The sequence below is a fragment of the Lagopus leucura genome, unplaced genomic scaffold (assembly GCF_019238085.1).
Source record: "Lagopus leucura isolate 7727_CA_CO unplaced genomic scaffold, USGS_WTPT01 Super-Scaffold_100009, whole genome shotgun sequence".
NCBI lineage: Eukaryota > Metazoa > Chordata > Aves > Galliformes > Phasianidae > Lagopus > Lagopus leucura.
Window position 1 is genome coordinate 3,893,379 of NW_024962266.1, and position 22,789 is coordinate 3,916,167.

Below are 22,789 nucleotides of genomic sequence, written 5' to 3' on the forward strand. Positions count from 1 at the left end.
GGGAATAGAGAATTAATTTTGAAGGCAAAGAATATTTTGGACTACTATAGTCCTGAATTTCTGCTCTTGCTAATCACTATCACTGAAACAAACTTGCAAGGGGAGTCTGATATGCTTGTCTTCATTGAAACTTCCAAGGCATGATAGAATTGCTGCTGTTGAGAATGGTACTGCGGCTGATCAATCGAATGCCAAACCATATTTTAAGATGGTAGTTTGGGGACTCATTTTTAAACTGTTTTTTAAATAGTTAGTGAATATTAATAAATGGGAGATATATTTAGTGCTTCATTCCAGATGTGTGTTTGTGTTACAGGACCAAGAATGTCTAGCGTATGTAGAAGCTCAGAGTGTTCACTTTTACAAAGGTGTTCAGACACGTTTGAGAGAGCATATTGTTTATAGTATGGACTCAGTTAAATTGATAATTTTTTATGGTTATGTTTGGTTGTCTGAGTTTAGATCTAAAAAGAGAAGGAGATCTGCAATCTGTAAATGTGATTGTTTCAGGAGAAAGCATTCTCATTTTGTTAGAGCAGGTGCATCTCTTTGCACTTGCTCTCTTTCAACCAGAGCACACTAGTTAAATTCTTCTGCAAGGACAACTGAACGAAGCCTCTGGATTCATTGTTAAAGGGGTATTTGCAATTGACTTGGATGGCAGTGGAATTTCTGTGCTGTCTGGATGCCAGGGAAGAGGTGATCTATTCCTTTGAATTTGAAAGCAGGCAACAGTCCTGAAGTGAAAGCTTCACGTGAAGCTCTGTATACATTTGAGAAAGCCAAATGTGGTCTTTGGCTATTTTTGCTAGTCCTAATTTTCCCCTTTCAAAGCGAAACAGAAATCTCACAATAAAAATGTGCTTAGTGATTTTGACACAGTGAAGGTGAGATAGCTGTGTTTAATTGTAACTGTTGCTTTGTAACTGAACAATTGCTTAGCTTGGTTATTCATGTGGTTCAGATATGGTCCAAATATCAACTGCAGGCTTTATGTGTTTTTTTAATAGAACTGTGTAAATTAGAGTTTGAAGAGAAATTGTGCTTGAGTAACTGAAGTGAGACCCTTGTATTCTTGGGTAAATCCTTATAGAAGACTTCTTAAATTCAAGCTCTGACTTGAATACATAACTGTAGGATTATGCTCCTGAGAATAATTTGTCATGATTTGTTTATCTTATTAAATGTAAAGTTCAGAGTGCTTTAGTTTTGCAGGATGGCTGTGTGGTGAGAGCCAAAACCTCTGAGGCTTGCTACTAGATGAAAATGTAATCACAAAAGAAAAGGGAACAGAACAACTGTACTTGTCTTCCTGCAGTGTAGCAATTCAATTAGTTGCTAAGTTAATTTTGAAATTAACTTGTAATTTCTTATTTCAGGGTCAGATAACACTAATGGATGTCCCCGTATTTAAAGCAATTCAGCCAGAGGTGAGTTGTTCATTGGTTTGCTTTTCAATTTTAAATGAGAAGGGTTATGCCCGTGCATACGTTCGGGAATTGCAAAGCATAAGTGTGTTCAGTAAATGTCATCTTTTTACAGTTTGTATAGATCTGAAGCAGATGTTATTTAACACAGATAACTGGAACTAATTGTTTGAGGAGTGGAAATTTAAACGTGCTCAACCAGTGCTGGAAGTGAAGCTGGTTTTCAGTGTCTGTTTGATAAACATCTTACTTTGGCTATTCTGATCAGAACATTCCAGGTTCCAACTACTAATAGATCCAAATGAAAAGCTAAGTTAATAGGATGGATTGCAGATGATGTGTTCAAAAAAGTGGTTTGATAGTCTGAGTTGACATTTTTTATTTTTATTTTTTCCAAAGTATTTAATAAATAAGCTACAGTGCTTGCCTTGTTGCCTTAAAATTGGTTGTGTATCTCAGTATATATTAAAGATATGATAGGAAGAATCATAAAATCACCCAGATAGGAAAAGTTGTCCAAAATCGTCCAGTCCAACCCTCTACCTCTCACCAATATTTCCTACTAAACCACGTCCCTCAGTACAACATCTAAACAGCTCTTGAATACCTGCAGGGGCAGATGACTTCACCACTCCCCTGGGCAGCCTGTTCCAATGCCTGACCACTCTCTCAGAGAAGTATTTCCTAATGCCAGCCTCAGTCTCCCCTGGCAAACTTGAGGTTATTCCCTTTTGGCCTATCACTAGTTACATGGGAGCAGAGGCTGACACACCTCGCCACAACCTCCCTTCAGGCAGTTGTAGACAGTGATGAGGTCTCCCCTGAGCTCCTTTTCTCCACGCTGAACAATCCCTGCTCCCTCAGCTAATCCTCATAAGACCTGTGCTCCAGACCCCTCACCAGCCCCGTTGCCCTTCTCTGGACACACTCCAGTGCCTCAGTGTCTATTGAATCAAAGCCAAAACCAGATAGCAACCCCTAAGCTTGAATACCACAATTTGTCCATTATATTATTTTAATGAATATGGCAGCTTTTCTGTGCTTTTGCTCTTTATGCTTCCCAGAGCACATGCACACGTGGCCCAGTTATACAATAACAAGATTCAGGAATGCTGTCTCAACCTCACAGAACAGTGAGTGCATCTGGAGTTGATCAGCTTTGTTCAGTATTTTATGTAACATTTTTAGCATCTTTGTACAGTGTGTATCAGGGCTAGGGATGCTTTTACATGTAACATTTGCTTCACTTATGCTTTCAGTCCTAAGTGTAGTTTAATTTAGCTGGTAATTAGGCAGCTTCTTTTGTTTGCATGTCTAAAAATTATGGAGTTGAAATGAAATGTGTCTTTTGTCTCAGGAAAAAGTCAAACGTCAGACTGACTGTCAGCAGTTCTCCTAGCCTCACCAAGTGGCCAGCAGTAGAGACTGAGAGACAGTATGAGAAATAGTGTATTTAAACATGGATAAATCCTTCATGAACTTCATAAACTGGAAACTTAGAGCTGCAAGTTGCACCCATGTACCGTGCTTAACAGCCCACAGTGGGCATTTCTTCCTTGACTTGTGGCTAATCAAACTCTTTGAACTCAATCATATGTAGATCTTCATATTTTACTGTTATTTCTGGTATGTAATATGAAAATGCTGCCTTTATTTGTGCTGCTCATGTCACTCTCTATGTAACTTGTGCTCTCCTGTTCAATAGTAGATGTTCTATTTGCTTTTTCTGTCCCACGCACCTTTTCATTGCGTTTCTGTTGTATCTTTTCTGACCTCATTTGAAAAAGCAGCTCTATTTAGTTTCTTTCTTACATAGGAGAGGAAATGAATTCAGACTGTATCCCATTGAGACCTGTGTTTCTCTGACTGATTCATATCTTTTCTGTAACAAGAAAAATGAGAGTAACCACATCTTGTATTCAAGATGCAAGATCTGTGGATGTATTGGGATAATATATGGATGATTTGTTCTCTGTTTTGTTTTTAAATGACTCCATATTCCTTCCTGACTGCAGCCTGGCTTGATCTGATGTTTTCAGAATTTTTGTAGCAACTGTGAATTTTAAATTTGTTCATCCTTTTTTTTTTTTTTTTGGGTACAATTAGCATTTTCCTATGGACGTTGCTTCACACTTTTCAAGCTTAATTTTTATTTCTCATTTTATTATCCATGTGGTCAGTAGTGTGGAAGTCTTCCAGCTCATCAGTCACCTTTAGAGCGCCACAGTCTATTTTACTGGCTGTGTATGGGTCAATGAAGAATGTTTGGCTTCCACTAAATGCATTTGCTGAAAATATCTTAGCTGTGGTTGCTGATTTCATCATTTATCTACTCTCAGATTTTTTCAAAGGCTTCTTTTTGATCTGTACTTGAAAATGTTTTAATGATTTCGCTTTCATGATTTCAGCAAGCTTTCCCTCTCTTTTTTTTTCTCTTTTCTCCTAAATCCTTCAAAGAGCATCCCATTTGATCTCTTTTTGGGACATCCTTAGTCTTCTTGATTGACAGGGTATGTTTACCCTGGTCCTTCTAGTGGGATATCTTTTTTTTTCAGCTCTTTTTTGAAATCTTTAAAGTCTATTACCTTTTTATCTGATTATTTGAAGTACTTCCTGTATGCATGTACTTCTAAAGCTAAGCATTACTGCTGTATGTAGGTCGTGTCGTGTCATCCTGTCCTAATGCTCTGCTAATGTAGAAATTACACTGCTTGAGCTTGACAGTAGTTTGCTCTTCTCAGTCTGCTTGCAGCACTGTACAGAATGAGCAGTCAGCTGCATAACGAGTACAAGGAATCAAATTATTTGGATATAGTGGCATCAAGCCAGCACTCCATACCTTGTAACTTGCTGCTCTTTTAACATTGCCTCTCCAGTATCATCGTTTATGTTGTATGAGCAAACTTACTGAAAATCACTGGGAGATGAAAAGAAATGTGAAGAAAACACATCTAATTTTGTTGGCTGTTCTACCTCATTAGTGTATACCACAAAAGGGAGAAGCATAAGAAATTAAACTAACTTCTTAAAAGAAAATGTTGTGAGAGTAGATGAATATATCTAGAAATAAATTCATTTTAAGAAATCTGTGCTACATAAGAAAAAGCCACATGATGCCTTCAGTGAAAAATATCTGTAGCTACTTTAGTACTTCTCACATGTGCATAAAGAAGCTGAAGGCACTGACAGCATGTAAATAACATGTGTCCATCAGTGTTCCTTCACAGGTAGAAGGAGGCCAGTTGCCTTGTGTCTCACATGCTGCTAAGTTGTGTTAGTTCTCAATGGAAAAGGAAGGGGCGTAAAGGTTAGCTCTCAGGTCAGAAGAAGCTGTATGCAATTAAAATTGAAAATACAGGGAGACCTCTTTTTTTCAAATAATTCTGTGTACGTTTCAGTCTGAGTGAGATGTTGCACCTGTGCTCATCAGATATTAGGATATAAGTATAAATTGGGCCCTAATCTTTATACTTCTACATACTGTCTAAAGATTCTTGGTAATGGATTTGGCTTAAAAAATACCACTACTATTGTTAATCACATCAATGTCATTAAAACCCCAAAGCCAACTAAACCAGGTCTGCTTCTGAGGCAAAACTCTTGCGTGCAACCCTTACACGTACAGTACCAGAGCAATGGGTCACTTGTATCTTTAACCATCACAGCTTTTCTGTTTGGTAACAAGGAATTGAAATCATAGAAAGGTGTGCCCTGAATTATTAACAAATTGCCGTGCTTTGTCTAAACCTGAGAAAGCAACTAGATTTCTTTTCCTGCTATTAAGGAAGTGTAATCATCAGGTGCCAGTGAGGATGAATCAACCTGTATTCTCCCCATGTGCAAAGCTGTGATGTTGTTGTTGTTATAATGGAAACTGCAACACTGGGGGTGCTGAGGGACAGAGAATGCAAGCCAAGATCTCTTGGATGGTTCCTCACCTCTTAGCCTGTTCTTTGCAATAGGAGCAGCTCACAGTTGCGCGGTTGTCTTTTGCATAGTCACTGATGAGCTGGTGTGAGGAGGTGGGCACACATGTTTTTATGTTGAACAGGATAGCATTTTCTTGGGTAGGTGCTGATACTGGCACTTCATAGTGACATTTGAAGGAATGGCTCTAGAATGCTGAGTTGGAGAATGCATTCTTCTTAGTGCCTGTGGGTAGGAGGGAGCATCAGCCTTCTCTAGCAAGTGCAGACCAGCGTGCCAGACTTAAATAAGTGGAAGAACTGAAGATCTCTCTTAACTGGCATGAGACTCTTCAGTAGCTTTGGGATGTTGGCTGAAAAGACGTTAAGTTTTAATTAAAAACAAAATTCAGAACTCTGTGGGATAACATGCTGTTCTGAGGTTAGAGCTTAGAATATTCAGATGCTAGATTATTTTAACGCGCATTAAACAGCACAATTATTAATTATATGTTGATTTTTTTTTTATCTTAACTGATATAATTGACATGTATGGTGTAACACTGGTTTCAGTAAGGGGTTATCAATACAGTAATAAAACTGAGAGCACTTTGGAGTGAAAGACGTGAAGAGAAAGCATAAATAAATGAAAACTAAAGGCTGTGCTTTGCTATTATGCTCCTTTGATAATTCAGCTGTCTCTGTACTGGATGGTGTTCCTGGTGGTTTCAACTGGCACTGCTGAGTAGGTTGTATGCTGAATGTATTTGGGTCTGTTCTGTGTGCTACTGTGTATGAATAGAAGAGCTCAATAGTAAATTTAGATTTTTACGGCTCCCAGATAAAAATGCTGTATTGAAATTAAAAGGTAGTAAATAACAGTGAATATGGTGTCATTGCCCAACTGCTGTGTAAGTTGCACAGACAGGAAGCGTTGCAGCTCAAGTACAGCAATGAAGTAGCTTTAATTTTTTTTCTTTTTAAGCAAACACTCTTGCACCATTTTATTCCATAAATCTTTCTTACATGCTGACTGTTCAGCTTCACATCAAATTGGCTCATTTGGAATGGAAAACTGGAAGTAGATCTTCTTTTATTGTTGCTGCAGAAGGTGACCAATTTGGTATTTCTGTAACGCAGCATGCCAAGTGAAAATAACAGGACGTGTCTTGGTTGATGTAATGAGTTTTATAATCTAAATTTAAATATCTTCAGAAAGTAATTGAAGACAAAAGACACACTCCTCCCCCTAGTTCAGATTCGTGCTTACAACAGTATTTTTGTGTGCTAGCTAAATGGATCTTGAATTATTTCCTTGGCTTTTAATAATATTTAAATTTAATTTAAATTTAAATGAATTTAAAAAAAAAAGTCTAATTCAACAGAAGATGAAATCTAATAATTCAAAACCATTTGGAAGCAATGCTTACAGAATTTCAGTTTGCAGAAGAAAAGTGCCACTCTTGTATTTATTATCTCAACTTGTTATCGCTCTGTTATTTTGAAACTTTTGCGATGCTTCCCTCTCTGGTTATGGCTCTGAACACTCACAGATGCAAAAAGTGAATTCTCATCTTTGTTCTTGCAGGAGCTGGCAAGCTGTGGTTGGAATAAAAAAGAGAAGTATAGTTCTGCTCCAAACGCAGTTGCTTTCACCAGAAGATTCAATCATGTGAGTTGCTATTTTTTTTTTTTTTTTTAAATTCATTGTAATTACATGTATATGTTTAAAACATCTGGTGAATTAAGTGTTCTGGCACATCACTTGCTGTTGATCACAGCTGGTTATTTGAAAATTGCAAATAATTGCTGAAGAGAGTTCATTATCTTCAGCTAGTACAGAAAGACCACGGCTCACGTGCTAAACAAATAGCTGTGTTGGGTTTGGATTTTTTTTTAATAGCAGCTACTAATGAATAAAATGAGGAAAATATTAAGCATTTTTCCCAGACATACTGGTTGCCCTTTTCATAAAGATGGGAATAATCATTTCACATCAAAAGCTTACTATGTAGGATTTCTGGAGTCATAATTAGGTATTTCCTTCTGTTAATTATATGTCTTTTGCTTCATTAGATGTTTGTCCCTAGAAATAAGAGCTTTTTGTCAGTATGATTATCTTTTTAAGGTGATTCTGAGCAAACTTAAGAAAACATCAATTGTCTAACTCTTATTTTTTAGTTCTCTATTTTGCATAATTTTTCAGTTATGCATTTGAGACTTGTGGCTTTCTTAAAAATTTATTTGTATAAAACAAGATTTCAGTTTTAGCCTTCTCCTCTTGTTAAAGCTGCAGAACTGCAGCTATGTAGTTAGCCAACCTCATCTCAAAACTGTAATGCCTTTTTATTTAATACTTATTTTTTTCTCTCAGATGAAGTAATTCTCTTACCCTCTTCTCTCCTCTTGTAAATGTTTAATAATGTCTCCAATATAAAAGCTCTTTTCCAGACCTATTTATTTTCTGTGCCCAGAATCTTGGACATCTTTGTTAATCATCTCAAACTCAGACTGAGCCTCTGACTTTTTCAGTCTTCTGTTGTATGCTTTCACACTTTCCATTATTGCTTACGTTCAGGATTTGACCAAGCTTTATCACATATCTACACTTAGAATATTGCTTAGCCATCTAATGATTAAAGTACATGTCTGGGAGTGGGCTTGGAGAAGTTGCCTGATTCACCTCTTGACTGAAGAAATGATGTTATGTCTTGAAATTCTTGTGACTGTAACATCATCTTCTCAAATCTGTTCCCTCCCCACCCAGTATTTGGGTGAAATTTTCCTGGTCTAGCCTTAGAAGTTAGTATATATCCAGTGTGAGACTAGTTCTACACCGATAAACCAGATTCCAACATTGTGCTCTCAATTCATATTAGTTGTCTCTTTGAAGAAGCATACTGTTTTGCTCAATATTCCAAAATGCTTTTGTAGTAAGGGCCACATTAGTGTTCTTCAACTACCTTACTTACAATTTTGTCTTGGTATAACATAACAAGGAACTGCAGAAATTGGCTAAACAGTCAACTTTACAGAATTGCAAGGGTTGAAAGGAACCTCAGCAGATCATTGAGTCCAACCTCCCTGCTAAAGCAGGTATGCTGCAACAGGTCCCACAGGTCAGTGTCCAGCTGGGTCCTGAATATCTCTGTGGAAGGAGACTCTACAACCTCTCTGGGCATTCTGTTCCAGCGGTCCGTCACCCTTACCATAAAGAATTTCTTTCCCATATCAGTATGGAACTTCCTGTGTTGAACTTTTAGGCTATTGTTCCTTGTTCTGTCACTACACACTACTGAAAAGAGTCTGACCTCTTCCATTTGCTCCCGTGTTCTTTTAGGTGTACCTTAATCACATCCCCTCTCAGTCAGGCTGAGCAGAGCTAGGTTCCTCAGGCTTAACTTGAAACATATTAAAGAATTGGTATAATATACTTCTTAGAAAGAAGTGAGGAGGGTAAGCCAGGTCATGAGAATAAGCAATTAACTGTCTGCAAACTGTCTGTCATTACAGAGCCACAGTTTAAAAGTGTCTAACCAGTCAAAGATGTTAAGGACAGAGGGAGGGGAGGTGTGCCTTGTAGAGTTGTCCAGAGCCAGCAGAAGATACCTGTGACTTAGAAATAGTTGTTAAAGATCTTAACAATGGAATTAACGTCTTAGTAGTATCTAAATAATGTTTAGAAAACGTCTAAATGCAGTATTCTTAGAATAACACACAGAAATTTCATCTAGCAAAATTCCATTCATTTATTGCTGTAATGTTATCTTGTCTCCCATTCATTCTTACGCTTTTGGTTCTGTTATCAATTTAGATTTTAGCTGTTTTTTTTTTCAAAGGTTATTGCAATGTTTTTTTTCTTCTGCAGAGTGCTTACCAAATTTTTTTGCTCGGTTTATCGACTTTTGATGTGCAGTACTTTGTTCTATCTGAATTTTTATAAAGATTCATACAGAAATGTCAATGTGCATGCAATACAGAGAGTACAGTACCAGAAATAATTGCCTTTTTCTGCAACACCTTTCTTCATAACAGTTCACAGTCCCGTTTCTCTAGAAAGCCTTGCTAACTGCTGAAGGGAACTTTGTATTTTCATTATTCCATGGTGCCTGTTAGATAATTGTTGATTGTGACTGGCACTTTCATCTGTTGTCTTTTTCGACTGCACGTCATTGGTTTCAGTGAACTTCTGATTGAAAGACAGATCAAGAAGAAATATTAAAACTAGGTGACTCTCAAAGTTCTGTAGTGTCTGCGTTTGTTCGGTGCTTCAGTAGATTGAAAGGTCTGTTCCTGTTCTTCAAATTTTTTCCACGTGGTGGAGGAGAACCTTGAATAAAATGCAGCAGTCTGACGAGCTTTGAGCTGCTATTTGCAGAGTCTGTTGTGCTGTTTCTCTGCCTTCCCTTTTTGCCCCTTTGGTTTGGCATCTGAAGGCCTCACCAGTAATGATGCAGTCAGGAAGGGGCTGAGATTTGCTTATGAACTCTGTCTCGTGGAAGGGAGCAGTCATCAGAAAAGCAATAAGCATACAGACAGGTTGATGCAAGGAGAGGCTGCCTGTGGGTTTCTTCAGATATCCTTCGTGTAGACATTTTTTATGCTGTGTGCAAATAGAGCTGCAAATTTTCTAATCAGAAGCTTTAGGTTTATAGGTAAGCTTGACCCTATGTAAGTGCTTTCTGTACAGTCATAGAAGTCAGATGTGCAATTCTGTCAGGTGAAGATGTCTTCACTAACAGTTTTTGAGAGCCTTCTTAGTGTTTGAAGGTTTTCTTTTCTGTGGCCTCCAGCAGAGTTAATCATCTGAAAGTTTTTGTTATAATCACAGAGGGTGGTGAGGCACTGGAACAGGTTGCCCGAGGAGGTTGTGGATGCTCTGTCTCTGCAGGCATACAAGGCCAGGCTGGATGTGGCTCTGGGCAGCCTGGTCTGCTGGTTGGTGACCCTGCACATAGCAGGGGGTTGGAACCAGATGATTGTTGTGATCCTTTTCAATCCAGGCCATTCTATGATTCTGTGATTTGTCCCTAACTTTCACTTCCCTTTTGGGTTTTGACTGCATCGACTGCTTCCAAAGATTCTATCAGTCAGATGCCTGTTATTGATGTTTTTAACATCCAAAAGAAATACATTGTCATTAATCTGAAGTTGTCTTTGGGGAATCCCTAAAATAAGAGTGCTGTGTGTATGTATGTATATATATATATGTATGTGTATATGTATATATGTGTGTATGTATGTGTGTATATATATATATATATGTATGTATGTATATATATATACATACATACACACAGCACTCTTATTTATATATGTATCTTATATATATATTTATATTATATATCTTATATATATATGAGCATCTTTGCCATGTCTTTGAGTTTTGTGGATAATAATAGATTTGGGACAGGCCAGTCTGGGGCTCTGCTGCTGAGCTAATCTTCCAGGGTCTCTCTTTAATCAGGTAGGTGGTAAGTACTTGAAGCCCTTGCCATTCACCAGTAAATCAGCTGGATCAAGGAAAGTAGCTTTTCTGTCTGTTTTTCACATTGTCAGCACTGTTGCATTCAAATGTTCCAGTTCTTGGTCTGTCTCTGTGACTACATTTGAAGCCAGAAGATTTGGGGACATTTCTAGGCCTTCTTTCTCGTTTCTTTTTTTTTTCTTGTTTCTCTTTAACATGTCATTTGAAAAATTATTGATAGGTGACTCTTATCAGCCAGTTGGAGAAACTACTTTGAAGGGTCAGAGAGTTGATAATAGAAGAAACAAGTCCAAGTACTTAGCGACTGCTTGTGAGGTGGATTAGTTTTCCTCCAGCCAATGTTTTGAGAAAGTGCAGCATGCAGCTTTGGTGGCCAAGGGACATACTATGTGCAGGAAGTTTACATCAGTCTTTATTCAGGCACCAAGGAAAAGTCATCAGTCTTACCTTCATGTGCTGGGACTGGAGAGGAGATCAAAAGGCTGCAAGTGTTGTTTCAGTTGCAGATTGAAATTCTTCATGTTAGTACCTCAGTTTTTGGCTTACTGGAGACAGTACTTGGGATAACTTTTGATGTGGTGTGGTTCAGAATGTGTCATTGTGGAGGAGTCATTCATTTCAATAGTACTGTTTATATTTAGATTTGCCATCTTTTGGAGAGCAGTGGAAAGCCAAGAATTCAAACAGCATAGGCAGTAGCAGCTGGAATAAGAAGACACAATGGAGCAAGTTTTTGTCTTCCTTGCCTGGTCTACCTTCTCTGTTCTTGTTCAGCTGAAAGCAGTTGCTGTTGGGCACCTGCCCTACTTCTTGTGGGGTACAAATGTTTACAGCTAAAATACATTAAGTAATATCATCCTAACTCTTGGCTTTACTGACCACAAATCCATTTCATCAAATTTTTGCCCACCTTTAAATTTCACCGAGCTTAAATATGCATCGTGCATCTGTCTTTTTCTTTTTCCCCCAACTTGCCAAAAGAGAGCCTTGAACAGCTCTCACATTGTAAGTAAAAAGAACATTAAATCAGTAACAGCTGCTTCACAGCAAATTGATCTGCTGATAGCATTTTGGAAACAGTAACAATTATGTGCAGTTGATTGCAGTCTACTGAGAATGAAGTAGTGTATTTCCAGCATTAGTTATGTGATAATTATATGTGGTGCCTGTAAAAACAGTTCGAGTTCACGGAAGAGAAGTCAGTGAATCATTCCATGCCAGGATCCTTTTATTCTTAAGGCATGTGTTGTGATGCAGTACTGCATAGATCTGCACATCTGCTATTAAGTTCCTTTAAAAAAAAAAAAAAAAAAAAAAGAATGCAACTTCTCTACATAATTCTTTTAAAGCTGTGATCCCTGCCTATTGAAGCTTTCTTTCTGAAAGTTAGTTGTATCAAAATATACAACTGTTGTAATTGGTGAAAATGTGTCCGTGTACAAAATTGTCAAGTTTACCTACTTACTGAACCTTTGTTCCCTACTGAGCTTAAAAGAGCCAGTGTAGGTAGGCTGGTATTCCAGATATGGCAAGCAAAGGATGGTTTAAAATGCTTGAGCTGTTGTGATTTGAGGAAAAATGCATTCAGAAGAAGATTCTGTTTTTATATGATGGTGGTAACAGGGAAGAATGTTAATACGCAAATATAAGTAAGGGTTTAAATGCTGTCTTGAGCTGATATCAAAGAGATGGTTACCCAAAAACTGCTAGGAATCTAACTGTTGGGTGGGTGGACAGTGTGGGGGAAATAAGATGTGAATACAGTGAGAGGATTTTACAGCAAATAGCCACAGTATTTATGGAACTGTCCTTTACTAATGTGAAGAAAGAACCTGAATAAAATATCAGTGTGATTCTGTGTGGCTGATTTGAAACAAAAGGTTTTGTTTAAATTGTTTATTTTTCAATATTTGGAAAAATGAGGTGCCTTTCTAAAGGCGCTATAGAATAGACCAGACGGAACCAATAGCAGTACCAATGAAAGTGCATGAAGGAGGAAAGGAGGTGGTTGGAGTGGAAGTGGTCAGGAGTTTAGTTCTTCCCGCTGCTGACTCTCACTGAAGGCATTGGACAGCCGAAAGCTGAGGAGGAGGTTTGGAGTTGGTTTTGTTTGCTTTCTTTGTAAGTTCTTGGAAGCATTGAGACCCCAGTCTGGCTGGGACTGGGACAGAAACCAGATTTCATTGAATAAACAGGAGTACTTGTGTGGTACGGGGTCTGTGTCACTGTGAGACTGATGAACTTCCATAGACGTTTAGGCCAACGTGCCAAGTGCTTTGTTTTTCTATTCTCATGAACATACTGAAGCATTGTTCCATGCTTTGAGCATGAGTTTCTTAATCTGGCCTACTGCAAACGATCTCTTATTTCATCCAAACTCTGTTTTTCTGACCAAAGGCTCATAAGTTAGAGTGCATTGTCTCTATGGGATTCTTTGCGATGCAAAAACCAATGTTAAAACTTGAGATTTCTTTGTTCTTCAAAGGGAAAGCATCTCTGAAGAAACTTCTTGATCATTTAAGGGTGTAGTTTTACTCAAGTGTGTAACTACAGCAGCACATCACATTGAGGTCTAAATTATTTTGACAATACTTTGAAGTGCTGTTGAATACTTCAGGAGAACTTAGATATTTTGTAGTAATGCTGTTTGCACAGAGCCACATTTTACTTTCATCAGGGTAACAATCTCTCAGGAGACACTTCTGTGCGTTTTTTTTATATTGCTGTTGTTATTTTCTTTTTTTAAGGCAAAAAGAAAACTTGAGCTCTACAACTTCTTCCTTTCCTGGCTGATATGACCCTGAATAAACAGACCAAAGGGAAGCAATGATGTAGGATGTTTGTAGGGTCTTAGACTTTTGATTTTTTTTTTGGTAGTTCTTCTGTTTCTTGTTCCAGACTTCGTGTTAGGACACCTCAGTTCTCAAAAGTAGCTTTATTTTTTTATTTTTTGTGCTATTCTTTTCATTTTTCAGTGCTTTTATGTGTAAAGACTTGGCATACTGTACAGAGTTAAACAGGATAGATAGGATTTTTATTGTTATTCTTTTAAATTGAAATTTTGGCAGGAACTTGGGCATGAACACAATGTTAGTTTACAAGTAGTGGTTTAATATTAATTTTAAAAATCAGCAGCATGACAGATTGGCAGCTCCTTGCATAAGAGAGCATACATTTCTTCTGTAGTTTTGTAAGTAGCAGTTATGCTGTATCTTGCTAATTTGTGAATTTTCTCCTAACCTGTATTGGGTGCCTGAATAAAAGCTGTGGTGTTTACTACCTTTTGCTAATTCTTTCCAACTGTTTTACTGCATATCTGAAGAAATGTATTTTCTATCATTCCTCTCTGTGCTGAAGCATAAGAGGGTGGAGGATGTGGGGAGAGAAAAAGTTGGAAATGTTATCAAAATGTTTTCAAATTGTAGCTTTTGTGAGGCAGGTGAGGGTTTGTGAATAAAAGCAACTAGCATCCTTTGTGCTATACTGAACATAATGACAACTTTTGTAAGCCAACACTGTAGAACTTAACAAAGGAAACTAATAATATGCTCTGTATTAGCTGGGAATTGACTTAGCCATCAGTAAGATTAGGAATAATAAACTCCAGGTTGCAGCATAGGATTCTTCCTGTAAGTTCTAGTGTGCAGAGTCTCCAATCTGAGTCTGTTTCTTCAGTAGTGTTGAGAATTTGCCATTGTCAGTGAACTGTAAGGTATCTGTGAGTTGGGTAGTGCAGTTTTGTAGTTGTGGAAAAGAAAAAATCAGGTCTTTTATTAAAGTCTGTGTTATTGGTAGGCATAGGGTAGTGTAACTTTCTGAATTCTCTAAGTTTATTCATATGTTGTAGAAGGAACTTGAACACTGTGAGATGTATTGCCAGTGAAATGACAGAACTAAACGTGTAACATTGATGCTCTGTTTCAAAAGGCCTGTTTTCTTTTCCAGGTAAGCTTCTGGGTAGTCAGAGAGATTCTTCATGCACAAACCTTAAAAATAAGAGCTGAGGTTTTGAGCCACTATATTAAAACTGCAAAGGTAAGAAATTGAGGGGTGATGGTGGGGACTGTGGGATTCACCATAGTGAAGGATCTTGTAATTAGGTTGGTCAGTTCAGAAATACACATAGGTAAATATTTATCTGATACCCAGTTTAGCTGTGGTTTTATCTCCTGCCATGATTAGATGTTTGGCTTGTGTGTGTAACAAAGTTGTCAGAAATATCACAGACCAAAGTCCTGAAATAGAAGCCTTTGTCTGCCAAAAAAGAAAAAAAAGAAAAAAGCCATCAAAAAAGGCTAAACTGAGGAAGCACAATGGTAACTTACTTGAAATATTGTTACTTAAATAATTTACCAAATGTTTTCTAATGTTGAATAAACCCAAACATTATGTGTAGAGATGGGAACTTTCCAGTGGTGAACGTAGTGCAGAACTGTTCTTGGAAACAAAGCGGGACCAGGCCTGATAGGCTCTGCTTTGGCCACAGCACACTGGATGTGTCTGATGGCATCTACAGGAAGCAGTGTTTGCAGAAATGCTGCTGTTTCTGAGACAGAATTCTGTGCTTGAATATCTGAAGTCAGTTGAGCAACTTAGCTGTGAGTTGTAAAATTAGAATCTAAAAAAAGACAGTAAATATTTGGGGGTGCTTTTATGTCTGTTAATTTACTTACTGTTTTGTCTTGACTGCTTACATATGGCTTCTAATATAAAGTTGCTGCAATTATTGCCATTTTCTGTTTACACCAACTTTATCAAAGCAGCGTGGTGCCAGAGATCCCATTAATTAACTTTTCAGAGAAGCTATAAATCCACTAGGCAGAACTTTTTTGTGCTGACTACTGTCTGTCTGTTGTATAGCTGCCTGTCCTTTAAGGGTATCTCATTCTATAGATGCACAAACTAATTGGACTTAATGATTGCATTCTCCTGAAGTTCCCAGGCTATCCTGATTGGTTATGACATCTGTTTCAGTGCTGGCAGCAGCTAGAAGATTCTTGTTTCATTTTAATCAGCCATGTTGTTGTTCTGCATCCTTCTTCAGGACAGCAGATTACCTTATTTGGGAGCCAGTGGGGGGAAAAAAAAGAGTGACCGCATGAGTGGTTGGACAAAGACAAGTAATGCTATTTAGTAGGAGTTAGGTATATGGAATCATCTGGGTTGGAGAAGAGCTTCAAAATCACAGAGTGCAACCATCTGCCTGATCCACCAAATCCCGCCACTGACCTGTGTCCTTTATTGCCATGTCCACGCATCTGTCCTGGGGATCCTGTTCCAGTGCTTGGCCACCCTCTCCTAATGTCCAGCTAAATCTCCTTGGCACGGCATCAGGCCATTTCTTCATGCTCTATTGCTTGCCACCTGAGAAAAGGGACCAACCCTTCTTCGTTGCAGCCTCCTGTCAGGTAGTTGTAGAGAAAGAGATCTCCTCTCAGCCTCCTCTTCTCCAGACTAAGTAGCCCCAATTTCCTTAGCTGTTCCTGATGTGTTGTCTTTTCCAGTCCCTTCACCAACATTATTGTTCTTGTCTACACATGCTCAAGGAACTCACTGTCTGATTGCAGTGTTTGAGGTACAGTCTCATCAAAACTTGAGATTCTGGACCTACTGGACTGCTTCTTCTGATACAAACCAGGATGCAGCTGACCTGCTTGGCTACCTGGACGCGCTGCTGGCTCATGTTTAGCTGGCTGTTGACCAGCACCCCCAGAACTTTTCCTACCAGGAAACTTTACTGCCATTCCTCCCCAAGCCTGTCAAGGCTATACTACTGTCAGCTTAACTGAAACTGCATGTGATTCCCTGATCTAGATCACTGATAAACAAAGCAAGGCCCCAGATGCAAGCCCTGAGGAATGGCATTGGTAACCAGCTGCTGTTTCCCCACCTCACCCAACAAAACACTGATTGCCCTTTATACAAAATGCTGAAGAATCCATCAAAGAATGGATTAGGTGAGATAAGTGGTTTTTCAGTAGGTGTGGAAAGTCCCTGCTTTCTAGTCCAGTAGACTTGCTAGAACCATGGAGTTCTGGACATCCAGACTCAAACTGCTACTAGAGTGACCTGGTAATATGTATTAAATGTGGGATTCCTGAGTAATACCTATGAGGACTTGGCTGTCCGTTCTCTGGCCCAGTGTTAAGCAGAGAGAGAATCATTTCCTGAGTTTCAAAGCCACAAGCTGGAAAACCACCCCATAGGATCACTTTCAGCCTCCCTAAAAAATGTGGTCTCTTATACTCTGAATCTGGTTAAGCCAGTCTTTTCTAACAAAGCCTCATCTCACAAGTGACCTCCCACTCAAGAAAAATTAGGTAAGCTGAGTTTGAAGGAGGAAAAAGACTTAGTTCACAACGTTTATAAAGGTTGCTCGTATTCTTGCATTACGAATCAGTTTCAGTTTTCATACTCCCCAAACTGCCTTTCAGTCAGAGAAGTACTCCAGGTACGTTTACCCTGCTTGACTTCATCCTGCTTCAAATTCTGTAGGTGTTCTGTTGCAGCCTGACTGGCTCCATAAATCTGTGGTGAAAAATGCACTTACAGCATTGAATGCTGCCGTGATTACATCATTCACGTGGGCTGTCCTTTTTGGCATCTTCAGTTTGAAAATTCTCTCGAATACTATGAATAGGAATGTGTTGGGTTTGAAAATTTCTGGCATTTCTGATGTATAGTATACATTTTGGAACATATATTTTTGGCAGGGCTATATCTGGGCTATGCAACGGCCAGTATCTTCTAATCCAAGACTGTATAGAAGCAGTACTGGAAAATTAGAAAGTGCTGTGGAAGTTATTTGAGTGGTCAGCAATTCGCTGTAATTAAATGTTCATTTTAAAACATGTGAGGTATCTTCAGTTTAGATTGCAGCTTATTCTGTATTAGCTGTGGACAGTAATTGGAATGTTGGTCATTTATTGTATATTTTTGTTCTCAGAAACTGTATGAGCTGAACAATCTGCACGCTCTTATGGCAGTTGTGTCAGGCCTACAGAGTGCTCCTATCTTCAGACTGACTAAAACATGGGCGGTAAGTGAGCAGTGGGACATGGGAGGGATTTTAATGCATTCTGAGAAAAATACAGCATTCTCTAGCTTATTTTCAAGCTTGCAATAATTATTACAGATACTTCTAATCTTCTTGTACTACATACTTAATGTTTCTACTGCATCTGAAGTCTATGGTTTCCTGTTGGATTTTTTATTTTTTTTTTCCATTCTAGGCCTATGCCTGGAAAGGCATAGAAATTCCTTTGAAAAATAGTTCCCTGCAGATTCTGCTAAATGCAGAGGCTTTTAATTTGGCTTGAAGCTATTTTGTATTTAGTTGCTGGAAAATTAAGAATGCCAAAGTGGGCCATATTTTAATCATTTAGGGGTTTATACTGATGGAATTTTTTTGCTATGGAGAACAGACGTCCAGAAATTAATGATGCAGTTTCCATAAAAAGATTTGTAGTTTCTCTTACTGATAGCTGAATCCAGCAATCTTCATCAGTTTTCCGGATGGTTTTCATAGTTACTGCAGCTGCTGTAGCCATTGTATTTCTTAGGTGGTCTTCTGTACAGTTATGTAAGAGGCATTCTTTGGAAATGTTTTTTTGGCATGTTTTCTAACTAGAATTAATAGTATTTTCATGTGGTTGCATCTTCATCAGTTAGACATTTGTAGCAACTTCTGCTCATTGATACCTCTGAGTTGAGTAAACCTTGTTTGATCCAGCTATCCATTGGGTAGTTACCCAGTTGTACAAACAGATGCATTTTCAAGTGCAGTGAAAGTGATCAGATGGCTGAAATGCTTCTCTGCAGGGGATCTGTACAGATAAACCACTAAAACAGGGAAACAAACTAAACTTTCTCTGTAGACATACCTTACATATTGCGTATTACAAAATGTGTTTCTGTCATTCTGCCTCCTTCTTCACCCAAGGTAGGAAAATCTCAATTATAGTGTTGCTCCAAATGATTACCAAAAATTAATTTAAAGCACTCCTGCTAAAATACTCATCTACAATTCAGTGCACGTTTTGCAAACGCGCAGTTCAGTAAGATGAATTTCTTCAAATCTCTCCAGGAAAACCTTAATGAAGCTAAGACTTCAGAATGTTCTTGAGGCAAACTTTTCTGGTTTTGTCATTGTGGTGCTTCACCCGCTTTACTTAGCAGTGATGAGAAATGGATTTGTGTGCATGATTCAAAATTAATACATACTGTTTCTGTATTAGTATAAATTTGTTAGCTGCTGCCATGATTAAACCATTTGGATTCCTGATTTCTTTCCTACTTCATCCTTTACGCTTTTTGTGTTGTTGGGTTCTCTGCACTTGGGTAATGCACAAACTGGAGACCTGATGTGTATTGCACCATAAGCACAAGGGAATCTCTTATGGGCTTTACTTATTGTTGGAGATTGTTCAGAGAGCCTGCAATGATATATCAGACTTTGAGACGGTGCAGCTCTGTGTGTTTGTTTTGAGGAAGGTGCAGTAATTTAATTCAAGCTTGAATTTCCACTTGCCATACCTTCCAGTCCACGAAAGACAGAAAGACTTCCAAGCATGATATGCAGACAAAATACCTATTTTTTTAATATTATTGAAAGCAAGCACATCTAGGCTGATAAAAACAAAGCCATCTTTGAGGAGATAAAGTTAAAAAGATAAATGTAATGTCCCAGTGGCTGGGAGGAAGTCGTGACTCCTTACTGTTGCTTTTGCTGTTGTTTTTTTCTTTTTGTCCTGCAATTGGCACATCCTCATTGAAACGGCAGACATGAGTTACTGCTCATTAGAATATTGGAAGCAAAGCTAACAATGTAAGTTAATTGCTGGAATGTAAAAGACCAACGTGTCTTGGAAAATAAATTCCTCTTTAAAAGTGATTTTATTCTGAAAGACGCTGTTAATCTCACTAATGAAGATTAAGATGTAGGCAACGTAGGTAGAAAAAGCAGTTATTTCAGTAGAGAAATTAGAACTTGAAGGTTTATTTCAATTCCGTTGTGTCACATGAGTTGACCTTCATTTGAAAAAGAAAAGGGAATGAAAGAATTAAGTGTTCTGCACCTTGTAATTCTTGTGCTATTAAGGATCTTGTGAGGGGGAAAAAGTGATTGGGAGGCTGGGAAACCAAGCCTTCTGCCAAATGCAAACATCTTGCACCTTCCTCTGAATTTTGGCTCCAAGCTGAAATGAAGCCTTTAATGTGGCTTTGCAACAGTAGTGCAGTTAGATGTTTCAAAAAGACATTGTTTATTCCTCAGTTTTGCAAAGAGAGCTCAGTGTTCAGTTAATACTGTCAAAGGAATGTGTTGGCATGGGGGAGAGCATTGGAGGAGACTCAATGACTTTGTCTGGTATTTTGAGTGGAGGTCACTGTAATACTGATAAGATCCAGTGAAGTTGCTAGCCTGTGGGACAATAAATACAGCCTGTAATCAAGTCTTCTGTTTGCTTTCTATAGAGAAAAATGGATCAAATCTTTACACTCTTCCAGCGCATCAAGTATGTGGATGCCTATAGCTGCATTCATTTTATTATTTGTAGTTTGGTTAAGGATATTTATCAGGTTTTAAGGATATGATTTTGCTCTTCAAAAGACGTAATTTGTTAAAACAGTTTTCAATTCAAGAATAAAAACATTTTGGAATTTGGGTTTTTCTGAAACTGGATTAATATAAAACTTGGTACTTCTGACAAGCAAACCTTAACTTTAAAGATCAATACAGTGAATAAACTGTGACTTTGAAATACTGCAAAAGTGGACAAGCGTGTGGAATGTTGTATTTTAGCTAGATTAGTCATTGGAAAACTTATTATTTCAGAAGGATCACCAGCACACCAAGGTTTACGTTTGATTATTTCTTTAGAAGGCTTATCTAAATTTGACCACTGAAATAGCACTTTTCTATATTTGTCCTTGAAGTATTTATCCATAAGGAGTAAATGCTGTAATTTTAAGCAATCATACTTCAAAATGAGTAACCAAAAAAGGGGGAGAGAGGGAAACAAAAGAATTAAAATAAAAAGCATGCATTTAAGGGTAAAAGTTTGAGCAGTCATAACAATCCAACTTCATCTCAACTGATTCTGCCTTTTTTTTTTTCTTTGTAGTTACTGAGTCGGAAGGACAAAGCCACTTTTGAAAAGCTGGAGTATGTTATGAGTAAAGAAGATAATTACAAAAGGCTTAGGGATTACATCAGCAGCTTGAAGATGACTCCATGTATTCCCTATTTAGGTAAGCTGAAGTGTTTCAAATGGGAAACACTAATGAAAAACCTTTCTGCAGTGATTACACAAACTGAACAGTGTCGTTTAAACGTGTGTGAAACTACTACAGTACTTCAGTAAAGAATAGAGAACCACCAGTTGGTTTTGTGTATTCTGTATTTGGCAAGAAAAAGCTTCACCAGCTTCAGGAAGAAAGTTGCTATTAAACCTCACAAACACTTCAAGTTCTACATACAGGCTCAGTTTTCTAGTAAATGATTTTCCCATATGTTGTATAGGTACGCTGACTTCTGGAGAAGTGCTTAAACTGTTATGCTTGCTAGCACTCTTGAAGAGCTAAATATTTGAATGTTACAGTAATGCTGGGCTTGAATTTATGAGAAGCTTTAAATCAGCAGCCTCTGATAAATAAATGCAGGTTCTAAGGTTTGGAACATGCTAAAATCTGCAGCTATTGTTGCATTCAGTTATATTAAGATGACAAGTGTAACTGGATATTTACTACTGACTCACTTACGGGATAATTCAGTAACTGATATTCCTTTGTACCTGTGAAAGCTACATAAATGCTTAGTATTTGTTTTGGCTTCCAAGCTGATCTAGTGTCACTCAGTGTCTCAGTGTTTTATGTTGTTCATGGTGATTGTGTTGTTATAATGTAGCTTTTCTTTGGTACCGTAAGGTGTCAGTGGTTATACAAAATTCAGGAGATGTTTACTCATTTTTTTCCTTCTCCAGAAAAAAAAAAATTATACCCCTGTGGGTTTCAGGTGCTCTTGCACCTAAATTTAAGCTGATAGCTGTGTTTCACTAAAATGTAATCTCTTTGATTGATGCTACTTTTTAATATCATCTTTTACAAAACAACATTCTTTATGCTGTGATCAGTATATTCATCATGATATTGCATCATCTGCTTCATTGCTTGATGTGAGCCATGTTGCCATCAATTTTGTTTGTATCTAGAATACTTCTAAAGTGCATCATAGTTGCATTAAATTCATGCTCTGGACTCGAATAGGAAGAAACACTTTGCTCTGCAGAAGTAGTAGTAGTTATAAAAAGCAGTCCTATAGAATTTGTCATTCTGTCCTCATTTTTCATTTCCATTTTACATCTCTCCCAGAATATTGGTAATGGTTCATGTCTATAATGGAACCTTGAAATACTCAGCATAAGCCTGTTTTGTCTGTAGTGTGTGTGTGAGAATTGACAGCATAGTGCATGTCACACACTATCCAGTTTGTTAACAGAGCAATTAAAAGGGCCCACAAACGCCGAACAGAATGTAATGTAATTAAAAATAGCATTTTGTACTTTGCCCATTCATCTGTATGCTTATATATGATCTGCATATTGTTCTGAAGTGGAATTTCTAGCTTTCTAGAAGCTTTTTACCTTATATGCTGTGATTTATTAGATATGAAGCCAGGCTCAAATTGTTTCCTTGCCAATTACAGAGTCTCAAGCCAGCCTGCTTTTAGATTTTTTCCAAATCTCGTGATACTCTGTCCTGTGCCATTATGGTTTTCTAAAACCTACTTCTATGCAGAGAGTTATTTACACTCTGGTCTATTTGTCAGGCATTTTTAACGTACTGTCTTACTACCTGCCAGTCTATCTTTAGAACATTGTTCTCCACATTTTTAGGGGATTTTTTAGGTTTTCTTCTGTTACAGATGGTTTCCTCTTCATACATGAGAAACTCTGTGTAACTTTTTGGTT

At 37.9% G+C, this 22,789-nt stretch overlaps 1 protein-coding gene across 6 annotated transcripts in view; it reads left to right on the forward strand.

Annotated features, from left to right (window-relative positions):
- Positions 1–22,789, forward strand: part of RALGPS2 (Ral GEF with PH domain and SH3 binding motif 2) — a 109,509-nt gene that overhangs the window by 34,029 nt on the left and 52,691 nt on the right. For all 6 annotated transcript variants that reach the window (XM_042874192.1, XM_042874196.1, XM_042874197.1 and 3 more), the window contains exons 4-8: positions 1,380–1,430; positions 6,921–7,004; positions 14,766–14,855; positions 17,767–17,859; positions 20,945–21,071. In XM_042874192.1, the coding sequence (XP_042730126.1) occupies positions 1,380–1,430; positions 6,921–7,004; positions 14,766–14,855; positions 17,767–17,859; positions 20,945–21,071 (445 nt within the window). The remainder of the gene's footprint in view (positions 1–1,379; positions 1,431–6,920; positions 7,005–14,765; positions 14,856–17,766; positions 17,860–20,944; positions 21,072–22,789) is intronic.